Source organism: Tursiops truncatus, chromosome 2 (assembly GCF_011762595.2).
Source record: "Tursiops truncatus isolate mTurTru1 chromosome 2, mTurTru1.mat.Y, whole genome shotgun sequence".
In the NCBI taxonomy this organism is placed as follows: Eukaryota; Metazoa; Chordata; class Mammalia; order Artiodactyla; family Delphinidae; genus Tursiops; species Tursiops truncatus.
The window spans coordinates 98,045,847-98,065,527 of NC_047035.1; the positions used below are offsets into that span (position 1 = coordinate 98,045,847).

At 39.9% G+C, this 19,681-nt stretch overlaps 3 protein-coding genes across 4 annotated transcripts in view; 1 reads left to right on the forward strand and 2 right to left on the reverse strand.

Moving 5' to 3' along the window:
• CCPG1 (cell cycle progression 1) overlaps positions 1-1,411 on the reverse strand; it is a 38,499-nt gene extending 37,088 nt beyond the window's left edge. For both annotated transcript variants that reach the window (XM_019946715.3, XM_019946690.3), the window contains exon 1: positions 1,274-1,411. The gene's annotated coding sequence lies outside the window, so the exon portion shown is untranslated. The remainder of the gene's footprint in view (positions 1-1,273) is intronic.
• Positions 1,412-2,043: 632 nt separating this feature from the next.
• PIERCE2 (piercer of microtubule wall 2) lies at positions 2,044-12,360 on the forward strand. The gene is made up of 2 exons (XM_019946773.3): positions 2,044-2,176; positions 7,975-12,360. The coding sequence occupies exons 1-2, from the start codon at positions 2,159-2,161 to the stop codon at positions 8,320-8,322; spliced, it is 366 nt and encodes a 121-aa protein (XP_019802332.1). The 5' UTR covers positions 2,044-2,158; the 3' UTR covers positions 8,323-12,360.
• A 5,731-nt stretch (positions 12,361-18,091) lies between these two features.
• DNAAF4 (dynein axonemal assembly factor 4) overlaps positions 18,092-19,681 on the reverse strand; it is a 77,806-nt gene continuing 76,216 nt past the window's right edge. The window contains exon 10 of the mRNA XM_073801034.1: positions 18,092-18,328. The gene's annotated coding sequence lies outside the window, so the exon portion shown is untranslated. The remainder of the gene's footprint in view (positions 18,329-19,681) is intronic.

Below are 19,681 nucleotides of genomic sequence, written 5' to 3' on the forward strand. Positions count from 1 at the left end.
TGCACTCCCTTAATTGAAGAAAAGTAAGCAATCTTGTCTTGATTTTACTGTACAAAATGAAAAGAAAACAGATCAAAATAAGACGAGATGTACAAATGCTAAGAATTACTGTCATATTTTTTTGTTTCCTTTCCAGTCCAACCAATGCATTTCTTGTCACTTCTCAACAACTAACTTACATACATTTAAACTTGTTATTCACAGAGTCCGTGGATGCAGTAACAGGGGCTCTGCCTATGTTGTTTTTAGTTGTTATTTGCTTTTTAAAATTAATGTTTAAAGAGTCTGTATAACTGGAATTGCTGCACCTGTGTCCTTTTCTTTAAATTAAGGTTTTTTCCTATAGAAAATTTGGAAAATACCAAAAAGTATAAAGAAAAAAATAATTTGTAGTTTCACCATCTAATCACTTTATAACTATTACACTCCTTTGAGTCTTGTTTCTAATAAACATCGAATCACTTCTAGTCCTATGGTTTAGTTAAGAAAATTAGTATTACACTACTTTCTAACCTACTTTCATTTAAAAACTAGTATTTCCCACACCCTCAAATATTATTTGAGAGAGATTTTTAATAGCTTCTTTAATTAGAATCCCATCCTTAGCTTGGGTAAAGGATTAAAAATTATTTATTAAAATAATACCCTCACTTTCTCCCTTCCCTTCCCCTTTATGACCATAGCTCAGGGAATTATAGTAAACCATTCACACTAGCGTCCAAGGTGTGATAAATACCCCCCTGAGAAAGGTGGGGCCTAATAAGATTCAAACGTTAAGCCAAAGATACGATGCGCTAATAATGACATTTCAAGTAACGTCCAGTAGATGTGACCTTATTTGAGGAGGCAAACCTCCTAAAATTCGCAGTACTAAAATAATTACCTATTCTAGCTACAAGAAGGCTCCATTCCATTTTTTAATAAAGCCACACTGAGTGCAAATTTCACCCACTCAACGAAGTACCTAATTGGCTGAGTTCGTTAAAATTGGCGCTCCCAAAGGCAAAAAGTTGATTCGTTAAATAAAGATAAACAGTAACGCGTACAAGGCACGGTGTGACCTGCTGCTACGGAGGGCTTATCGATTAGGAAGGGGACCGGTGGAGGCGGAACAGGATAGACAGGGAGATTTGATCATTATCAGCCAGGCTCACAAGCAGAAATCTCAAACACATTATTTAATCTTTCTCTTCCTGTCACCACGGGGCTCAAACGTCACCAAAAAAGACCGGCCGGCTGAAAACCCGGCGGAGTGACGCACATAACATCTTACCATATGGATTCTCATCAATCAGGACCGAGGAGAGCCTTAAGCCAGCCCAGCGGAGGAAGGCGGGTGCGTCCCCTGGGCTGTCGGCTCCCCCACACTCCCGGCACACCGCTCGCGTCTGCAACGCAGGGAACCGAGGCTGCAGAACCACCGGACCGGCTCCGCCAAGGGGGATGCAGACTCGCCTTCCGAGGAGGCCACCCAGGCGGCCGCAAACACCGAGCGCCTAGGGTCAAGCCACCCTTCAGCGGAAACCCCGCGACCGCCTCCGCCAGGCGGCTAAGCCAGGACCCCGACAGTCGGCCCGGACTCCCCTCCTGGGGTCCAAACTCGCCCAGGGCCGTACCTGAAGGAGCAGCGCCACCTCCGCCCGACGGCGTTAGCTGTCGCGGCGGCGGCGGTCACAGCTCCGAGAGCAGTGACGCCTCTCATAAAAACAACAACCTGCTCGCAGGCGACCGCAGCCGAAAGGCGGAGGGCGGCGGGGCGCCGCGGCGCATGCCGGGACTCGTAGTCCCGCCCGCGCCTTATACCGGGCGGCGGCGGAGGGAAGAACTACGACTCCCGAAGAGGAGCGCAGTCCGCCGCCGGCAGGCTGCCGGAAGCTGGGCCCCGCGGCCGTGATCCTCACAACATCCGGGCCCCGGCACTGCAGAGGCGCCGCGGCCGGTTACTGTGGAGACGGCCTGCTACAGCCTCTCCGAAGGATTCCACCCTGGAGGACGGCTCCCGGGATTAGGCCGATTAGTTTACACGTATCCATCCAGCCGACGGTTCGCCTTCTCTTTGCTGCTTTAATTGGGTGTAGTAAAAGTCGGCGCTTGCTGGCCTTGCCATCCGCTGCAGGAAAAGACTGCGTTTGCCGAAAAAAAAAAGAAGATATCGAGAATGACCGAGGGCGACTGGGTGGGTTTGGGCAGAGGGCTGGATGTTTTTGACTGTCGGTACTCTTTACTATAAACTTGGGCACCCCACACTCCCACCCCCCCCCCCACCCTCCAAAAAAACCCCACCGTTGTAGGCAACCGCTGGGCTACACAGATGTAACATGCATTGCATTAAGCCAGAATTGCCTCTGAAGGTATAAAGATGATTGGGGATGGTATGCAACTCATGCCCCATTGCAAAATGCCGTGATGGTTTTGAACAAGAAAAACGTACCTTGTTAATTTGACATCTGTTTACATTGTGTCTTGTTCAAAAAAGGATATGAGGGGAAAAAAGTATATGGTGCATTTATACTCACTGTTGATGGAAACAGTAGAAAGTTAAGGTTTAATTCTCTGTCACCTAATTGTGGCCAGAAAAAGATAAATTAAGAAAAACATGAACAAGGAGGATGGTGGGCCTGAGGGGAAACAAAAGGGTGCCTCAAAATTAGACTTACAGGGTTTTTTTTGCTTTTGTTGTTACTGTAGTTAACATCAACTGTGACACAAAACCAAAAAAAAAATTTTTTTTTTAATTTTATAATTACAGCTTCTATAATGGGCATTTTTATTATTTCAGTAGCTTGTTATTTATCTTTATAAAAATGTGTGTGTGTTTATAACAAAAGACTTGGAAAAGTCAAAGTGGCCTGGTTTTCTCTAATTCTAGGAGAGCCTGAAAATTAAATTAGTAAGGAAGCTAATACCATCTATTTGTAGATTTTCAAGGCACTTGCACAGTCTAATTTTAGACTTAATCGATTTTAAAAGATTCATTTATAATTTTCATTAACCTTCTTCTCCTTCAGTAACAGTTGCTGACCCAATGTATAACCTAGCAGAGAATTTAAAGTAATCTTTTTATTATTCTTTATATTAGGCTGTTTTGTTTTTGATTGTATCTGTTTTGAACTCTACATTTTAAGAATACCAGATTTGAAGAGGTCGAAACCCAAATAAGAAAGTTGCAGTGAGGGCCTAGGATATAAAGTAAAAGCAAGGGGTATTTTGTTTCCAAGTCCGTAAACATTTGTGAATTGTCCTGGAGGTCTAAAAGATTTCAGTAGACACTAACTTTTACAGATTGTGTGGTACGGATTATGCCAACAAAATTTGTCTTCTATTTTCACTAGATTCTGTTTTCTGTATTCCATTTTGATTCAAAGTTGATCAGAATTTTAGAGCCAGTTGCAGAAGGTGATTTGAAAGTCACAACCTCTGGGACTGAGGTTGCCCTGGGCAACCTGACTGGTGTCCATAAAGTAAATTAGGGTTGGTACTTTTTCTCACAAGTCACAGGGCAGCACCTTCCACCTAAGAAGCCTTCCATGTGCTGAGAGAACCTAGACATTTTGAGAAAAGCTGACCTGTTGTGATACCGTAGGATTCTGGTGACTTACTATTCTCCAATGTCTGTGCTCTTGATATTTAAAACAATAAGCAGTGTCAAAAAAGAATAAACAGCAAGAACTGATGAGTTCTACTTCCAGCTTTGCCAGCTTCCTACAAGATAATGAATGTTAGTAAATGGTAGCAGACTACTGTAAAGTTTTCTTAACCTGTAAATTTCAGAACTGAATTCTGGAAGATCATGCATATGCATTGAAGTATACCTGCAAAAAAGAAAATGTTAAAAATTGGTTCCATTTATATAGCAGCGTATCATTTACATCCGATTTTCTTTCATTTCCACAACCACAGGAACTATGGCAGGTTGTTTTTTTTTTTCCCCCTTTTTTCCCAGTTTTACAGACAATATAAAAACAAAGGTGCAGTGATGATAAAGGATTGGAATCTAGGCCACAAAGTTCTTGCCTGTGCTACTCCTCCAACACTCTATTATACTTCTTCAAATCTGAACAAAAGAAAAGAAAGTGGAGTAAATACTTCACATTTGCAGGTTTGAACTCAAGATTTCAAAACAAATAGGTTCCTGACAGTGGGGAACTTAACTTTGCAGAGACATTAAGTAGAATAACCCAAGAATTCAGAGGGAGCTGAGTTAGTCTAAGAGGAACCGAACTAATCTGACCCAGATTTGATCCTAACTTAAGCGTGACACAGCAACTTGGTCAATATTCTTTCCTCCATTTTTAGAGTTGGAGAAACTGAGATTATATGCTTGCTAGTTTTAAGGATTTAGAATTCTTAAAGGGTCTCAGCCTCATGAATCACAAGCATCTACTATAGAGTCTTCAAAGCAAAAGAATTTTAATGCATATAAACAACCTTCTATTTAATGCAACCTTAAAAAGTCAGAGTTACAGAACCCTGCCAATCTCTATGAGGTTAGATATAATAATATAATTTCTGATCTGGAAGGACTTAGATCTTAAGTATTCCAGAAGTTGCCAAATTTGGAGGGTTTTTTAACTACCAAAATTTTTTGCCTACATGGACACCACAATCATTTTTAAGAGCCTTATCACAAGTAAATATACACTTCCTTCATGTTTTTCAAATAACTGAAAATCACTTTCCTATTGCTACATTTGGAGAGCCCTTATAACCTCAGATTAGAAAAAGAAAAAAAACTAATCCATCTCCTTTGTTTTATATTTATAGACAAGGAATTTGAATCCTTGCAAAATAATTTTATCAAAGTCACGCAGCTATTATCACTGGCAACATCAGAACCCAGAACTGGTGACACCTAATATTTGAAGGTGAAGACCTACATTTTTTTTAAATAACCAGTTTCCCAACATTATTGAGCTGGTTTCCTATGTGCTTGTCTTCTAGGTAATAAAATGTAAGTTCTAGGAACTTTAGATTGTTGATCACTATTTTTCCATCATCTAACAATGCCTGGTACACAGTGGGTACTCAGTATTTGTTGAATGAGTGATAAACAAGGTGCATATAGTGTGTTCCATTTGAATTCTTTCACCTTCATTATTGAAGCTTGATGTTTTTTATAGACTTGACTTTACTAAGGATAAGCATGTTATATGCATTGCTAGAAAGCAATATGCACTTTTGTACCCATTCTTTGTAATATCTTGCTCCCTCCCTCCCCAAATAGCTAAGTTATGTATATTTTAAATATTTATTAAATTTATTATATATGTTAATTACATATTAAATTGTAGTAAATGGCACCACCATCTACCCAAATGTTTGTCCAGAAATGTGGGAGTCTTTCTTGATCTGTCCCTCTTCCTCACTATCCACATCCAATCAATCACCAGGTCCAATGAATTCTACTTCCAAAATGTGTCTCAAATTTATTTACTAGTCTCTCTATACCACCATTCTTCTATAAATCATCATCGTCAGTCACATGGAACACTGAAGCTCCTCTCCACATCCATTCAAGTCTCTGACGGCAGCCAAAGTAATCTTACTAAAAAGCATATTACATCATGACATGGTTCTCCTTAAAACGCTTCAATAGCTTTCCATTGCTTTTACCATAAAGATCTAAACTTTTCACATAGCCAACCAGACCCTTCAGGATCTGGCTCCTGCCCCTCTATTCTCATCTGCAGCCATTTTCACTCTAACTTACTCCACTTTGGCCATGCTTTTTCTTTGTGCCCTCCTCTATCTTTTCCTTCGCTTGCCTTCCAGTCTTAAGATTCAGCGACACTTCACCAGAATGGCCTTCCTAGGCCCTCACACTAGGTTAGAACCCCCTATATGTCTTCATAAATATCCTGAATTTTTTTTCTTCATAGCACTTACCACAATTAGTCAGTTGTATAATTATTTGCTTAATGGCTATCCCCCACAAGGTTAAGATCCCCGAATGTTTATCTTGTTCCCTTTTCACTCTGAAATTAAGCTGTACGTCCTCTTCGAACTATGACCTATTGCAGTCTTACTCTATAAGTTACACGTTTTTATAAATTCTCATAGTTCTAGTACAGGATTTTAAAAAGCTACCTTGTACATACTTTTGACAAGTTTGCTCTGTACAGATATATATAATTGAATGGGTACTCTTCAATGTCCTCCAGAGAAAATGACTCCCAAAAGGAGAGTAGATGGGGCTAAGTTTTTGTTTTCTTCTCTATTGTTTTTCCAGCTTTATTGAGGTATAATTGACATATAATATTGTGTAAGTTTAAGGTAGAACATGATGCTTTCATATACATATATACTGTGAAATGATTAACAGTGAGATTAGTTAATATGTCCATCACCTCACATAATCACAAATTTTTGTGTGTGGGTATGGTGAGAACATCTACTCTTTTAGCAACTTTCAATTATATAATACAGTATTGTTAACTGTAGTCACCATACTGTACGTTAGATCCCTAGAACTTACTCTTCTTATAACTGGAAGTTTGTACCCTTTGACCAACATCTCTCTATTTCCCCCATCCCCAGCCCCTGGCAACCACCATTCTGCTCTGAGTTTGACTTTTTTTTTTTTTTTTTCAGATTCCACATATATGTGAGATCATACTGTATTTGTCTTTCTCTGACTTAACTTTACTTAGCATAATGCTCTCAAGGTCCATCCATGTTGCTGCAAATGGCAGGATCCCTTCCTTTTTTATGGCTGATAATATTTCGTTGTGTGTGTGTGTGTATATACCAAAATTTCATCCATTCATCTGTTGATGAATACTTAGGTTGTTTCCATGTCTTAGCTATTGTGAATGCTGCAGTGAACATGGGAGTACAGATATCTCTTCAAGATGTGATTTCATTTCCTTCAGATATATACCCAGAAGTGGAATTCCTGGATCATATGATAGTTCTATTTTTAGTTTTTCTGGTTGTTTTTTAATTTATTTATTTAATTTATTTATTTTTGGCTGCGTTGGGTCTTCGTTGCTGTGCGCGGGCTTTCTCTAGTTGTGGTGCGCAGGCTTCTCTTTGCGGTGGCTTCTCTTGTGGTGGAGCACAGGCTGTAGGTACTCAGGCTTCAGTAGTTGTGGCACATGTGTTCAGTAGTTGTGGCTCGCAGGCTCTAGAGCTCAGGCTCAGTAGTTGTGGTGCACGGGCTTCGTTGCTCCGCGGCATGTGCAATCTTCCCAGACCAGGGCTCAAACCCACGTCCCCTGCAGTGGCAGACGGATTCTTAACCACTGCGCCACCAGGGACGTCCTGTATTTTTAGTTTTTTGAGGAACCTCCATACTGTTTTCCACAGTGGCTGCACCAATTTACATTCCCACCAACAGTGCACGAGGGTCCCCTTCTCTCCACATCCTCGCCAACTCTTATTCTCTCTTAACTTTATAATAGCCATTCTTCAGGTGTGGATTGATATCTCATCGTGGTTTAGATTTGCATTTCTCTGATGATTAAGGATGTTGAACATCTTTTCATGTACCTGTTGGCCATCTGTATGTCTTCTTCGGGAAAAATGTCTGTTCAGATCCTCTGCCCATTACTTAATTATATTGTTTGGTTTTTTGCTATTGTATGAGTTCTAAAGATATTTTGGAAATTAACCCCTTATCTGATGTATGGTTTGCAAATATTTTCTCCCATTCCAAGGCTGCCTCTTCCTTCTGCTGTTCTTGTGCTGCACAGAAGCTTTTTTGTTTGATGTAGTCACACTTATTGATTTTTGCTTTTATTGCTTGTACTTTTGTTGTCATATCCAAAAAATTACCAAGACCAACTCCAAGGAGCTTTTTCCCTGTGTTTTCTTCTAGGAGTTTTACGGTATCAGATCTTACATTTGTCTTTGATCTTTTTCGAGTCACTTTTTGTGAGTAGTGGGGTAAGAAAGGCTTAGGGCTAAGTTTAAATAATTCTGTTTTTTTCAGAACTTTATAATTGAGAATTATTTTATGCATTTATCTTTTAGGATAAGAAAATTACTTCAGCTTCAAATTCAGAAACAGAAATGAAACCTGAACAACTGCCTCCTTGTGTGAACCCTGGCAATCCTGTGTTTTCATGTATGTTGGACCCAAAGACACTCCATACAGCTACCTCACTATCAAAACCTAAGATGATTATGTATAAAACCAATTCAAGTAATTATGGTGAATTTTTAACCATGCCACAGTTTTTCCCCTGCTATTATACTCCAAAGGACCAAGTATTTTCAAGCAATATCAGAGCTACTGGATTTTATCAAAATAACACTCTAAACACTGCACCTGACAGAACAAGAACCCTTGATTTTCCTAATTTTCAACACACTCTATGAAAATATATTACTCTTAAATAAAGAGAAAATATACTCAGGAAAAATGAGTTTTAAATCTAAGGCTAGGATAGCTAATTTGAAATATAAAAAGATTTGAATTATTTTTTAAAAAATACCTTTAAGAAATAAAGCATTTCAACTGATAACTGAATGACAGTGACTTCTTAAATAAAAATGTGTTCAAAATAGAATAAAAGGTAGAAAGCATTTTATTATACCTAGCTTTATTTCGTTCATGTAGTCCAAAAGCTTCAAAAGGCTTTCAGGATCTCAACTGTCTACTGAGTATATTTATCAAGACAAAGGAACACAGGAACTGTAATTTTGAAAACTGAATTAAGGAAGATTCTGATGAGTAATTTCCTACTTTTCTGTTATTTCAACTAATAGCTTAGAACCTGGGGAACGTTAGTTCACACTGCTAAACTGGTGGAAGAGAGGACTTGTTATTCATTCATTTAGCAAATATTTATTGAACACCTACTTATGGCAGGTGCTATACAATGAAAATGGAACACAGAAATAGAAAAGTGTCTTTTATTGTTTCAATAAACAATATTTGGGGGGAATGAGAGTAGCAAATTAATAATACATGATAATTTATGTAATGTAAACTATGTAAAAGGTCTTTCAGACACAGAGAATTGCTTAAATTGAGACCAAGATCAGAAGAAACATTCTGGAGAAGGTAAAGCCAAATCAAAGGAAAGGTCCATCCAGGCAGAAGAAACCTTACTTATACAAGAATGAAAATGTGAGACAATGTTGCACGTTTTTACAAGTGCAATTACTTTTTTTTTTTTTTTTTTTTTTGGCCTCATCATGCAGCTTGAGGGATCTTAGTTCCCCGGCCAGGGATTGAACCCAGGCCGTGAAAGCGAGGCGTCCTAACCACCGGACCACCAGGGAATTCCCCAAATGTAATTACTTTGCTACATCTTTAACATAGAGCATGAGCAGTGGTAGATTATGGGCTATACAATTCTTTAAACTCTGTAATTCCACTATATAGAGAGATTTATTTCAGCTGCCATCTGTTGAAACCTCCTGTTCAGTTGGATCTGAGTACCTTTACTGGAAAAAAAAAAAATCACTGTTCTTATTTTTCCCTGTTGGTTTCAGGTTCAGGATATTAACATCAATTAGAAAAAATAATCTTGTGAGTCACTAGGGGACCAGAAAAGTTGAATCTTCTATTTACAAAAATGGCTTGATGTGAGGAAACAGCTCAAACTGCAGCCTCATGAAATTCTTTCAAATATCCCAAAATATGATATTTGGCACAAGAAAGAAAAAAAAATTAGTTTTGTTCACTTCCTCTAAAACATCAAAAATCAAGGCACTGCACAAGATTTCCAGGTAAATGATGCAACAGAATTTGAGTTTACCAGATTTTTCTCTGCATAAAGTATACAAACCCTTTTCCCCCTTCACTGTAGGTGCTTGATTTGTAGAAAGTGAAGTCAACTTTTTATTATGTAGAATCTAGAGGTTAACCTAAAGTTCCTTACTATGACAGGTGGTTAGGCCTTTTGTTTTGTTGTTCTTGCTAAAATTCTTAGGAAGGATGAGTATCTTGGAATCAAGCATATTGTCTGGAATGCAATTATGTAGTCATTCAGTGCCTATCAAAGTCCAGGGACTATTCTAGGCACTAAGAGCTTGCCTTCATGGAGGCTAGATTCTAATAAATTCTAGTAGGGGAAAACAGACCAAAAGACATATGTATAAATATGTATACATATTTATATATAAATGTTATAGAACATAAATGTTTATATGTTTATGTTATACATGTGTGTATGAGACATATAAATATACATATGTGTAAATATGTAAATGTAAAATATGTGTACATATTTATATGTAAATACTTATGTCCATATATGTATAACATTTATGTATTTATGGTACATAAATTTTATTTATGTAAATATTTTATTTGCATGTTATTAGCATGTAAATATTTATATATGTCTATATGTATACCACCTGGCCCTGCAGCTGGTATCCCCTAGGCCCTAGAGCACATGGGGTAAGAAGAGGGCGTGGCCAATAAGGAATGAGGGAGAGAGATCAGAAATCACCAGAGCCCTGGGGCCTGCAGGACAGTCTGCTTTGACCATAAGCTCCATAAAGGTGAGGGCCAAGTCTGGCTGGTTGATCCTTAATTCCTCAATGCCTGGCATGGTGCCCTGTGGGCAAGCAGCTCCTGTCCAGCAGCCCGTCTCCCAGGATGCTGGCTTTCACCTGGATGCCACCACCACCACCTCTTCCCCTGTCTCTGCAGGGCAGGTGGGCGAGAGGCTTCCCTTTGTGGGCAGCTGCTGGGGGCACAACATCTCTTACTAATTCTGGGAAGCTACCCAAACCTCTGTAAATAGTCACTTCACTAAAAAGCCTTTTAAACACCGCAGCTGAGTGTACTCTCTGTTTCCTGCCTGGACTCTGACAGGTCCTTAAAGGGAATAAAATAGGAAAAGGATCAACAGGAGCCTGGAAGGATAAGGGGGCTTCTCAGAAGCACTTATACAGCCCCAGGAGGAACAATTCTTGTTATTCCCTGTACTCACCCACTGAGGGGGAAAAGGACTTAGAAAGGACTGCGTGAGGCCCACTACATGATGGCCGGCCTGAGTCACACCAGCTATCCCGTGGTTAGTGGCTCTCTCCTCTCTATGCCCCTCAGTGTTTGGTTCTATCTAGATAGGAATCCTTGATACGGTGGGATTATAATTTACTACTCTATAGGCCTGTCCCCCACACTGGACTGAAAACTCCTCAAAGGCAAAGATTTGGGTTTTGGCCATTTCTGGGTCCTGCCCAGTTTCTCACAGGCTGCCAGGCACAGAGGAAGCCCTTGAATGGATTCATGTGAAGAAGGAATGAAGGTTTCTCCCACAAATGAACCTGTAAGCCCACCCTTCTAAAATCCCCACCTTCCGAGGTGATGAAACCACCTCAGAAGCCCGTGGCCAGGCCCTGAAGGCTAAAGAGTATTTGACACTGATGATGCCGGAAGGTGACTAAGCTGCTGAGTCAAGAAAACCAACTTCCTCTTCCAAGACGGTTGCCTGATCTACCCTCAAGTTGTTTTGCCCAGACACATCCTGGCCTCATGCTTGCCTGACACCTTTGCCTGCTTCTTCAAGGGCCACCAGTTTCGCTCAAACAGCTTTCTCGTTCTTGTACCCTTTTGTTCTGTTGCTGTCTCAGATGTTATCCAAATGATCCATTCTAACCCCTTCACACCTTGATCAGGAGACCCTCACCACACAAAGCCAACAGTGTGGACCACATCCTCCCATCCCCAAACCAGGATACAGTCATTTGCAACCAGGGGTGTCCCAGGAAACCTGGGATAAAATACTCATCATATCTATAGAACCGACACTAAACCTTGATCCATTTTTAACGTAAATGGTCTTAATAACCACAAACATATGGGGGAGAAGAACAGTGAACAAAGCTTAACTGTTTTGTTGACAAATTGACTGTAGTTTTCATAGGCATGGTGACCATATTCTGTAATTTTCTAATGCAGTGTTTTTTTTTAAATCTTAATTTTATTGGTGTATGGTTGATTTACAGTGTTGTGTTGGTTTCAGTTGTACAGCAAAGTGATTCAGTTATGCATATACATATATTCATTCTTTTTTAGATTCTTTTCTCTTATAGGTTATCACAGAATATTGAGTTCTCTGCGCTGTACAATATGTCCTTGTTGGTTATCTATCTTTATAGAGTAGTGTGTGTATGTTCATCCCAAGCTCCTGATTTATCCCTCCCCTCTAATGCAATGTTAATTTCAAATGTTCCGTTAGTGGAAACATTTTTAATGCTGAACATTATGATTCATGTTGTACTGTTTTCAATAAAAGCAGTTCTTTATGTGTATATATTAAAAAAAAGGCTGCAAGAAGTAAAAACTACATTTTATTAGTTTTGCTGTATACTGAACAGAGAAATGGGGTGATAGCTGGAAACAGATATGGGGGCAAAGGTTACTTTTTAAAGACAGGATCATAATATAGCATGTTTGTATTTTGATGGAACCACATTTGGAGAACCTCTCACCCACAGTAATCAGTTCCATAGAGAAAATGTAGCTAAAGATGACTACACAGTAATATTTCTTTAATATGGACTAAAAAAGCTAAAGTGTATAAAATCAAAGGCACAGATAGGATGAACACAGAATTATTCACCAATTTATAGTATATTTAGAACTAGGATACGTAAGAACAATTAAAAAAAAGCATTAGCATATGGACTGTAAAGTATTAATTTAACTATTTTGTGAGATACACTAAATAAAGTAGTATATTTGGAATATGCTATGCTAAAGTATAAAAAGTGAACTTACTCTGTAATTTTTCCAAAAAGAAAGACTCCATTTCAGATAACAGTTTGAACAATCAATTCTTCTGGAAGATACCTAAAGCAAATTAATTTGAAAACTCACATACTTTAGGCAAACTTTCCTTCCTTTCCACAATTATCAGAATATTTGAAGTTTTACCTCCATTTATTGACTGATCATTTCTTGAAATACAGCATGAACTCTCAGCTTCAAATGAAACTGAAGGCTTACCTTCCCAAAGGAATATTTTACCAATTTGTTTAGGTCTTTTTCCTCTTTTAGCTATAATCTAAAAGACTATCATAAATATAATTTACCCCATCAATAATCTAATTAATATATTTGACCAAATAATGTTGGTTGGTTTTTACTATCTATAATAGCTCAAAATTATTCTGAGTTTATTATGTTCTAGGTACTATACTAAGCAGTTCGTTTATTAAACAAAAACCATGTTCATTTAGGTCATAAAAAGGCTAAAATGAAGTATGTTCTAAGTACTGTCAAAAGTAGATCCTTGAAGAGAGTATCTTAAGAGAAAGATGGTCTTAGAGTCATATGCTTTTAAAACATTGTAGAAGGGCAAATCACAACATCAACTAAATAAATTACTCAATTAATGTTCTTTCAGAGAAAAAAAAAAAAAAAAAGAAGGGCAAATCACACTTCAAAGAGAAGATGCTGGTAACCTTGTCATGACCTGAAGAATTAACCTGGTTTTATTGTTAGTACACCAGAGTTAGTTACAGTGAAGTATCTCTTAAGGCTTGTAAACAAAGGGAATTATCCTAAACTTTGTAGGAAAAAGGAAGCCTGTTATGTAGAATTGCATATATGATGCCATGAAACATTCCATTCATTAAACTAATCATCCGTGTTCTGAGTCCCTGTTTGCCAAGCAACTTTATTTTGATTTACCATATCAAATCTGCTTATAAAGAGAAATGAATTTTCATTTAACCTACCGTGACAATGAACATCCTCAGTCAATTTCTGATTATGAATTAATAATAAGTAGGCAATCTGTTTTATTTGTCTCCTGAGCTTGGTTAATGTGACTCTGATCCTTAAAGATGGGCCAGCTCTTGAGGGTGCTCTTGGGTCTTTGAGAGTGAGACTGAGCCAGATCAATTCAATAAGGTAATGAAACACACCCTTGTTATCAGGCTTCTTGGGAGATCATATACCAACCTTTTCCCCAGATGGTATGTGCAAAAGTCCTTTGCTTTTTGATTCTCCACATAGATGAGGTTTGTTGGAAAGAACCTGGCTTGCCAATGGCAAGTGGTCTCTCCTTGACCAAACTCTAAACATGCTCCTCTGAGCCACTTTTTCAACTAGGCCTCATCCTTGTGTAAGCAGATGGGGTAGGGGTTCCCTGGAGAAAGAACTAGATATAGCTTCTTGACATAAGAGAAGCCATTTTAGGCCTAAGCCATTTTGTGATCTAAGCCTGGCCACAATGCTTGCCTTTGAATAGGTCTCAGTAATAATGATCTTAAGGGAATAAAAGAACAAAGAACTCTTATCAGGCAAGAGAAGGAAGAATAGCAAAGATAACAAATCAGATAATAAAGACTCAGTTCATTTCAATGGTAAAGATTAGCCTGAAGTACTTTTTTGAGCGGTTCTGCAGAATTTAAACCCCCTCCAGGGCTCAAACACCAGATCTACTGGAAGCTAAGGGATGTTGACCTTTTCTGACCCTCATAGCTTCAATCAAGCTTGGAACTCTGTCGACCTTTGCCCCAATTCTATGCAGAATTCTCTGCTCAAGCTCCTTCATAAATATGCATACACCAGCCAAGCCCCTTCATGAATATACCTGTACCCTTAGCTTAAAACTTCCCTAATTTTGCTGTTCAAGGATACACTCCTTTGGGAAAGATCGCCCGTGTTCTCCCTACTTAATGCAAATAATAAATGGGTCCTTCTTTCGCTCTTTCCCTTGGTTGCGTCTTTTGGCTCGACATCACCAAGAGGTGAACCCAGTTTTTGGGTAACACTTGGGCCTTGTCCTTAAGAGCCTAGTTGTAACAAAACTCTTGTTAAACCCTCTCCTTCAACTCCTCGCAAGCCTGACTCTTAAGAAGTGCCCTCCTGGAGGAGCTCAACACAGGGTCACAGGGTCACTGGTGAAAGCAAAGGGGAGAGTAGAAACTGATCTGAGCTTAGGCTGAAACTTGAAACTGCTATGGATATGGAGGTCAGAAGGGAGCATGGGCATGAATCCTGAATGGTGGGGAAACTCGAAACCATCACAACCAAGAGGTGGGTTCCATGACACCCGCCCCTCAGGTGAGCAGCCCCGACTCCTTTGCCCCCATGAGGGAAGCCCCACTCACCTGACTTGTCCCCCTGGAGTGAAAAGAGGCCCCACTTTTGAGTGTTGTGTGTCAATAACAGTGTTGTGTCACCGGTGGTCATGTTGATTAGTTGAAGAGAATAAGATGTAAAAAAAAAAAAAAAAATCTTGTTAAATCGGTTTAACCACAATCCCACCATCAACATCTGATCACCTTCAATATCTAACCAAATTCCTCATCTCTCACCTTCTCCCAGGTGATATCTGATCAAAATGGCCTGCCTTCAGCAGGAATCCTGTTAGGTTAGTTTAGCCAGAATCTCCCTACCCCTGATGTTTCCTCTCAGTAATTTTCTATCCACTGACAAGCCACCCCCTTCCCCACTTCCCCCCGACCCCACTATTGCTCCTTGGCTATAAATCATCACCTGTCCATTCTGTAGTAGGAATTGAACCCAGTTCTATACTGAGTGCTCTTTTCTCCTATTGTAATAGTTCCTGTAATACTTGATTTTACTGCTGTAACTACTGTCCAGCTCTAGTATTTTGTGATACTAAGAAACTGGAACAGGATATGTTTACTTAAATACATGTGTTTACTTTCCATTTAACTATTAGACAGCATTTATCTATTAGGAGTAATACTTTTACCTCTGTCAGTAAAAAGCTAAAATGTGTAAAAGAAAAGTTATCCCAAACCTGGTCTGGGACAAACCTTTTTTTGCTTGATGTAGTTCTCTTTCTGGAAAGAAAGGAGGAAATGAGCATCCCTGACAAAATGCTTAAGCACGTTTAATGAGATAGAGACACATTTTGTGAAACTAGTTACTTACCCACCCTAGCTGACTCTCACGCGATTGTCAGTCAAGAGGCAAGTGGCATGTAAGGAAATACTCTTTTTAAAAATCTAGTCTAGGACTTCCCTGGTGGTGCAGTGGTTAAGAATCCGCCTGCCAATGCAGGGGACGTGGGTTCGAGCCCCGGTCTGGGAAGATTCCACATGCTGTGGAGCAACTAAGCCTGAGCACCACAACTACTGAGCCTGCGCACCACAACTACTGAAGCCTGTGCGCCTAGAGCTCATGCTCCACAACAAGAGAAGCCACCGCAATGAGAAAACTGCGCACTGCAACGAAGAGTAGCCCCTGCTCACCGCAACTAGAGAAAAGCCCACGCGCAGCAACAAAGACCCAATGCAGCCATAAATAAATAAATAAATATTTTAAATAATAACTAAAATAAAAATCTAGTCTAACAATAATCTAATTATTTCCTATTCCTATTTCCTATTATTTCTGTTAAAGAGAAAAATCACAGGCCCAAAATGGCAGCACTTGTGTTAAAAGCCCATGATTTAATACCTAACCTAACTGCAGTTTTGACCTTTCCCAGAAATGTAATCTTAATCAATCAGTTTGGAATTTGCTGGTCAGCACCAAGAGGTAATCTGTCACTTGGGCCCTCTCCAACTCCCGCCAACCCCCTAAAGGAAGAAGAAGCAATCTGCCTGACAAAACCTTTCCCAGCAAAAAGATGTCTTAGCCTAAAAATAATCCATTATTTTTTTTCATCAATAGCTCCCTTGTGCCCCACCCTTCTTTCTATAAAAACCTTCCCTTTTGTACAACCCTTCAGAGGGCGCTTCTAGTTCCTAGATATGATACTGCTTAAATTATGAATCACTGAATAAGGCCAATTAGGTCTTCAGACTTTGAACTCTGTTTTTTAACATTTCCTATTTCTATAAAGGATCAATTGCAAAATGGACTAACTAGCAGTTTTTCCTTTGCATGCAAAATTGTGATATAGCTTTGATATTTATTACCAACTTAGCGGAAAAGTTTTCTTTAATTAATGTGTACACTGTGTATTTATGTAATAAGCAGTTATGGTAGGGGGTCCTCAGAGAAAGAGATCCAGGCATGGTTTTCCTGACATAAGAGAAGCCATTTTAGGCCTAAGCCATTTTGTGATCTAAGCCTGGCCACAATGCTTGCCCTCAGTAATAATAATCTTAAGGGAACAAAAGAACAAAGTACTCTTATCAGGCAAGAGAAGGAACAACAACAAAGACAACAAATCAGATAAGAAAGACTTCCCAGATCTGTTTCAATGGTAAAGATTAGCCTGAAGCACTTTCTTGAGCTGTTTTGAAGAATTTAACCCCCCTCCAGGGCTCAACCACCATTATCTACTGGAAGCTAAGGGATGATGATGTTGACCTTTTCTGACCTTCATGACTTCAATCAACTAAAGCTTGGAACTCTGTTGACCTTTGCCCAATTCCATGCAGAATTCTCTGCTCAAGCTCCTTCATGAATATGCATGGACCCTTAGCTTAAAACTTCCCCAAGTTTGCTGTTCTGGGAGACACTGCCTCAGGAAAGATCCCCAGTGTTCTCCTTACTTGCTGCAAGTAATAAATCCTTCCTTCTTTGGCTTGGTCATGTCAAAGGACTACCATGACAATTTTTTCTTTTAATAATTTTATTCATAGGCTTTAATGATCACACTATTATTTGGGAAACATGTTTTTATCATAAATGAAATGGGAATGTCTATATCTATATTTTAACTCTATCACTACTTCAGTCTAAGACAGAAGTCCCTTAATAGAAGATTGCTCATAAAAAAGGTCAAGTGAATACAAATGAGTGTCTGTTGCTTTTAAACCAAGACTTAGAGGATAGGGTCAAAAAGAATAAATAACTACTTAAGACTCCCTTCTTCTACCTCCTCCAAAAATAGATTCTTTTGCTCTTATGGTAGCTATTGGGGCCAGTTTTTGTTTTCTGACTGAGATAGTAATAGGAATGAGACAGGAGGGAAGGGGGCAGGGCACAACCTTTAAAAGAATGACACAGCCATTGAGGATGCAGAAAAAAAACTAGTTAGAACCAACTAGGTCCAAGATGGCAGAAGATTCAACTTCCAGTAGCCCTTGCGCCTCAGTACACGCTCATTGTAATATCAATACATTAGCTAAATGATACATCCACAGGCACCATGACAGCTCCAAGGCTGACCACAAAAGGCCAAAAAGTGGGCTGTGGAAATCCCTGCCCCTTGTCCAAGATAGTAGGAATAATCCTCCCACCTATGAAATTACCCAGCCGTAAAAACGATCCCCCCCCACACCTCAGCACCACTCTTGCCTTTTGAGACGGACCACATTCTGACTATGGAATGTGTATCTCTCTAAACAAACCTGCTTTCGCTTTACTATGGCTCGCTCTTGAATTCTTTCCTACGCGAAGCCAAGGACCCTCACTTGGCGGCCTATCCCAGGGACTCACCCAAGACCTGGGACATGACCATACTCGCGTGCCCCATTTTTCCTGCAACAGGAAGAACATGAGGAAAGACTAGTTTGGTTAAAGTATTTTGAATGTCAAACTGGTATGTGTCAAACAGAAGAACCACCTCTATTTTGGTTACATTTATTTTTAAAAATAAAAGCAAACCAGGGGAACTCCTCTGGTGGCACAGTGGTTGAGAGTCCACCTGCCAACGCAGGGCACACACGTTTGAGCCCTGGTCCGGGAAGATCCCACATGCCGCGGAGCAACTAAGCCCGTGCACCACAAATACTGAGCCTGTGTTCTAGAGCCTGTGAGCCACAAGTACTAAGCCCGAGTGCCACAACTACTGAAGCCCGTGTGCCTAGAGCCCGTGCTTGGCAAAGGAGAGGCTACCGCGATGAAAAGCCCATGCACCACAACAAAGAGTAGCCCCTGCTCACTGCAGCAACAAAGACCCAACACAGCCAATAAATTAATTAATTAAAACAAAAAACCAAACAAGGGTTGATTATAAGAAAAAAGCAATCCTGTCTCACCAGAAGGTCTGATAACTGGGCAGAACTGCTATAGAATTTATCAAGAGTTGCTTTATAGAAGTAAAAATTTCAAGGTTGGGGTTTCCCTGGTGGCGCAGTGGTTGAGAGTCCGCCTGCTCGTGCAGGGGACATGGGTTCATGCCCCGGTCCGGAAGGATCCCACATGCCGCAGAGCGGCTGGGCCCGTGAGACATGGCCGCTGAGCCTGCGCGTCCGGAGCCTGTGCTCCGCAACGGGAGAGGCCACAACAGTGAGAGGCCCGCGTACCGCAAAAAAAAAAAAAAAAAAAAAAAAAAAAAAATTTCAAGGTTGCTGAACTAGGATACTCTTACATATTCAAAAAAGTACTGCATTTTTTCTTTAAGAAAGAGGCTGTTTTATGATCTACTTGAATGACACCTGATGAACAAATACTATAAAACTTACTCCGAAAAATTTTGTTTTGTTTTCCTAAAAATCCTCTACATATAATCACAGAGAAATGTGACAACTATTGGATGCAAAAGGGAAGCTGTACTGGTTTTGCTTAATGCTTGCATCATCACAGATACAACACAAGTGGTGGTGCAATCCAGTGTCAGTATCATAACACTCTAAGTTAACATTTTCACCTTTGCTTCCTTTTTTTTTTTAAATAAATTTATTTATTTATTTTTGGCTGTGTTAGGACTCTGTTGCTGCGAACGGGCTTTCTCTAGCTGCAGCGAGCAAGGGCTACTCTTCGTTGCGGTGTGTGGGCTTCTCATTGTGGTGGCTTCTCTTGTTGCGGAGCATAGACTCTAGGCGCACAGGCTTCAGTAGGTGTGGCACGCAGGCTCAGTAGTTGTGGCTCTCGGGCTCTAGAGTGCAAGCT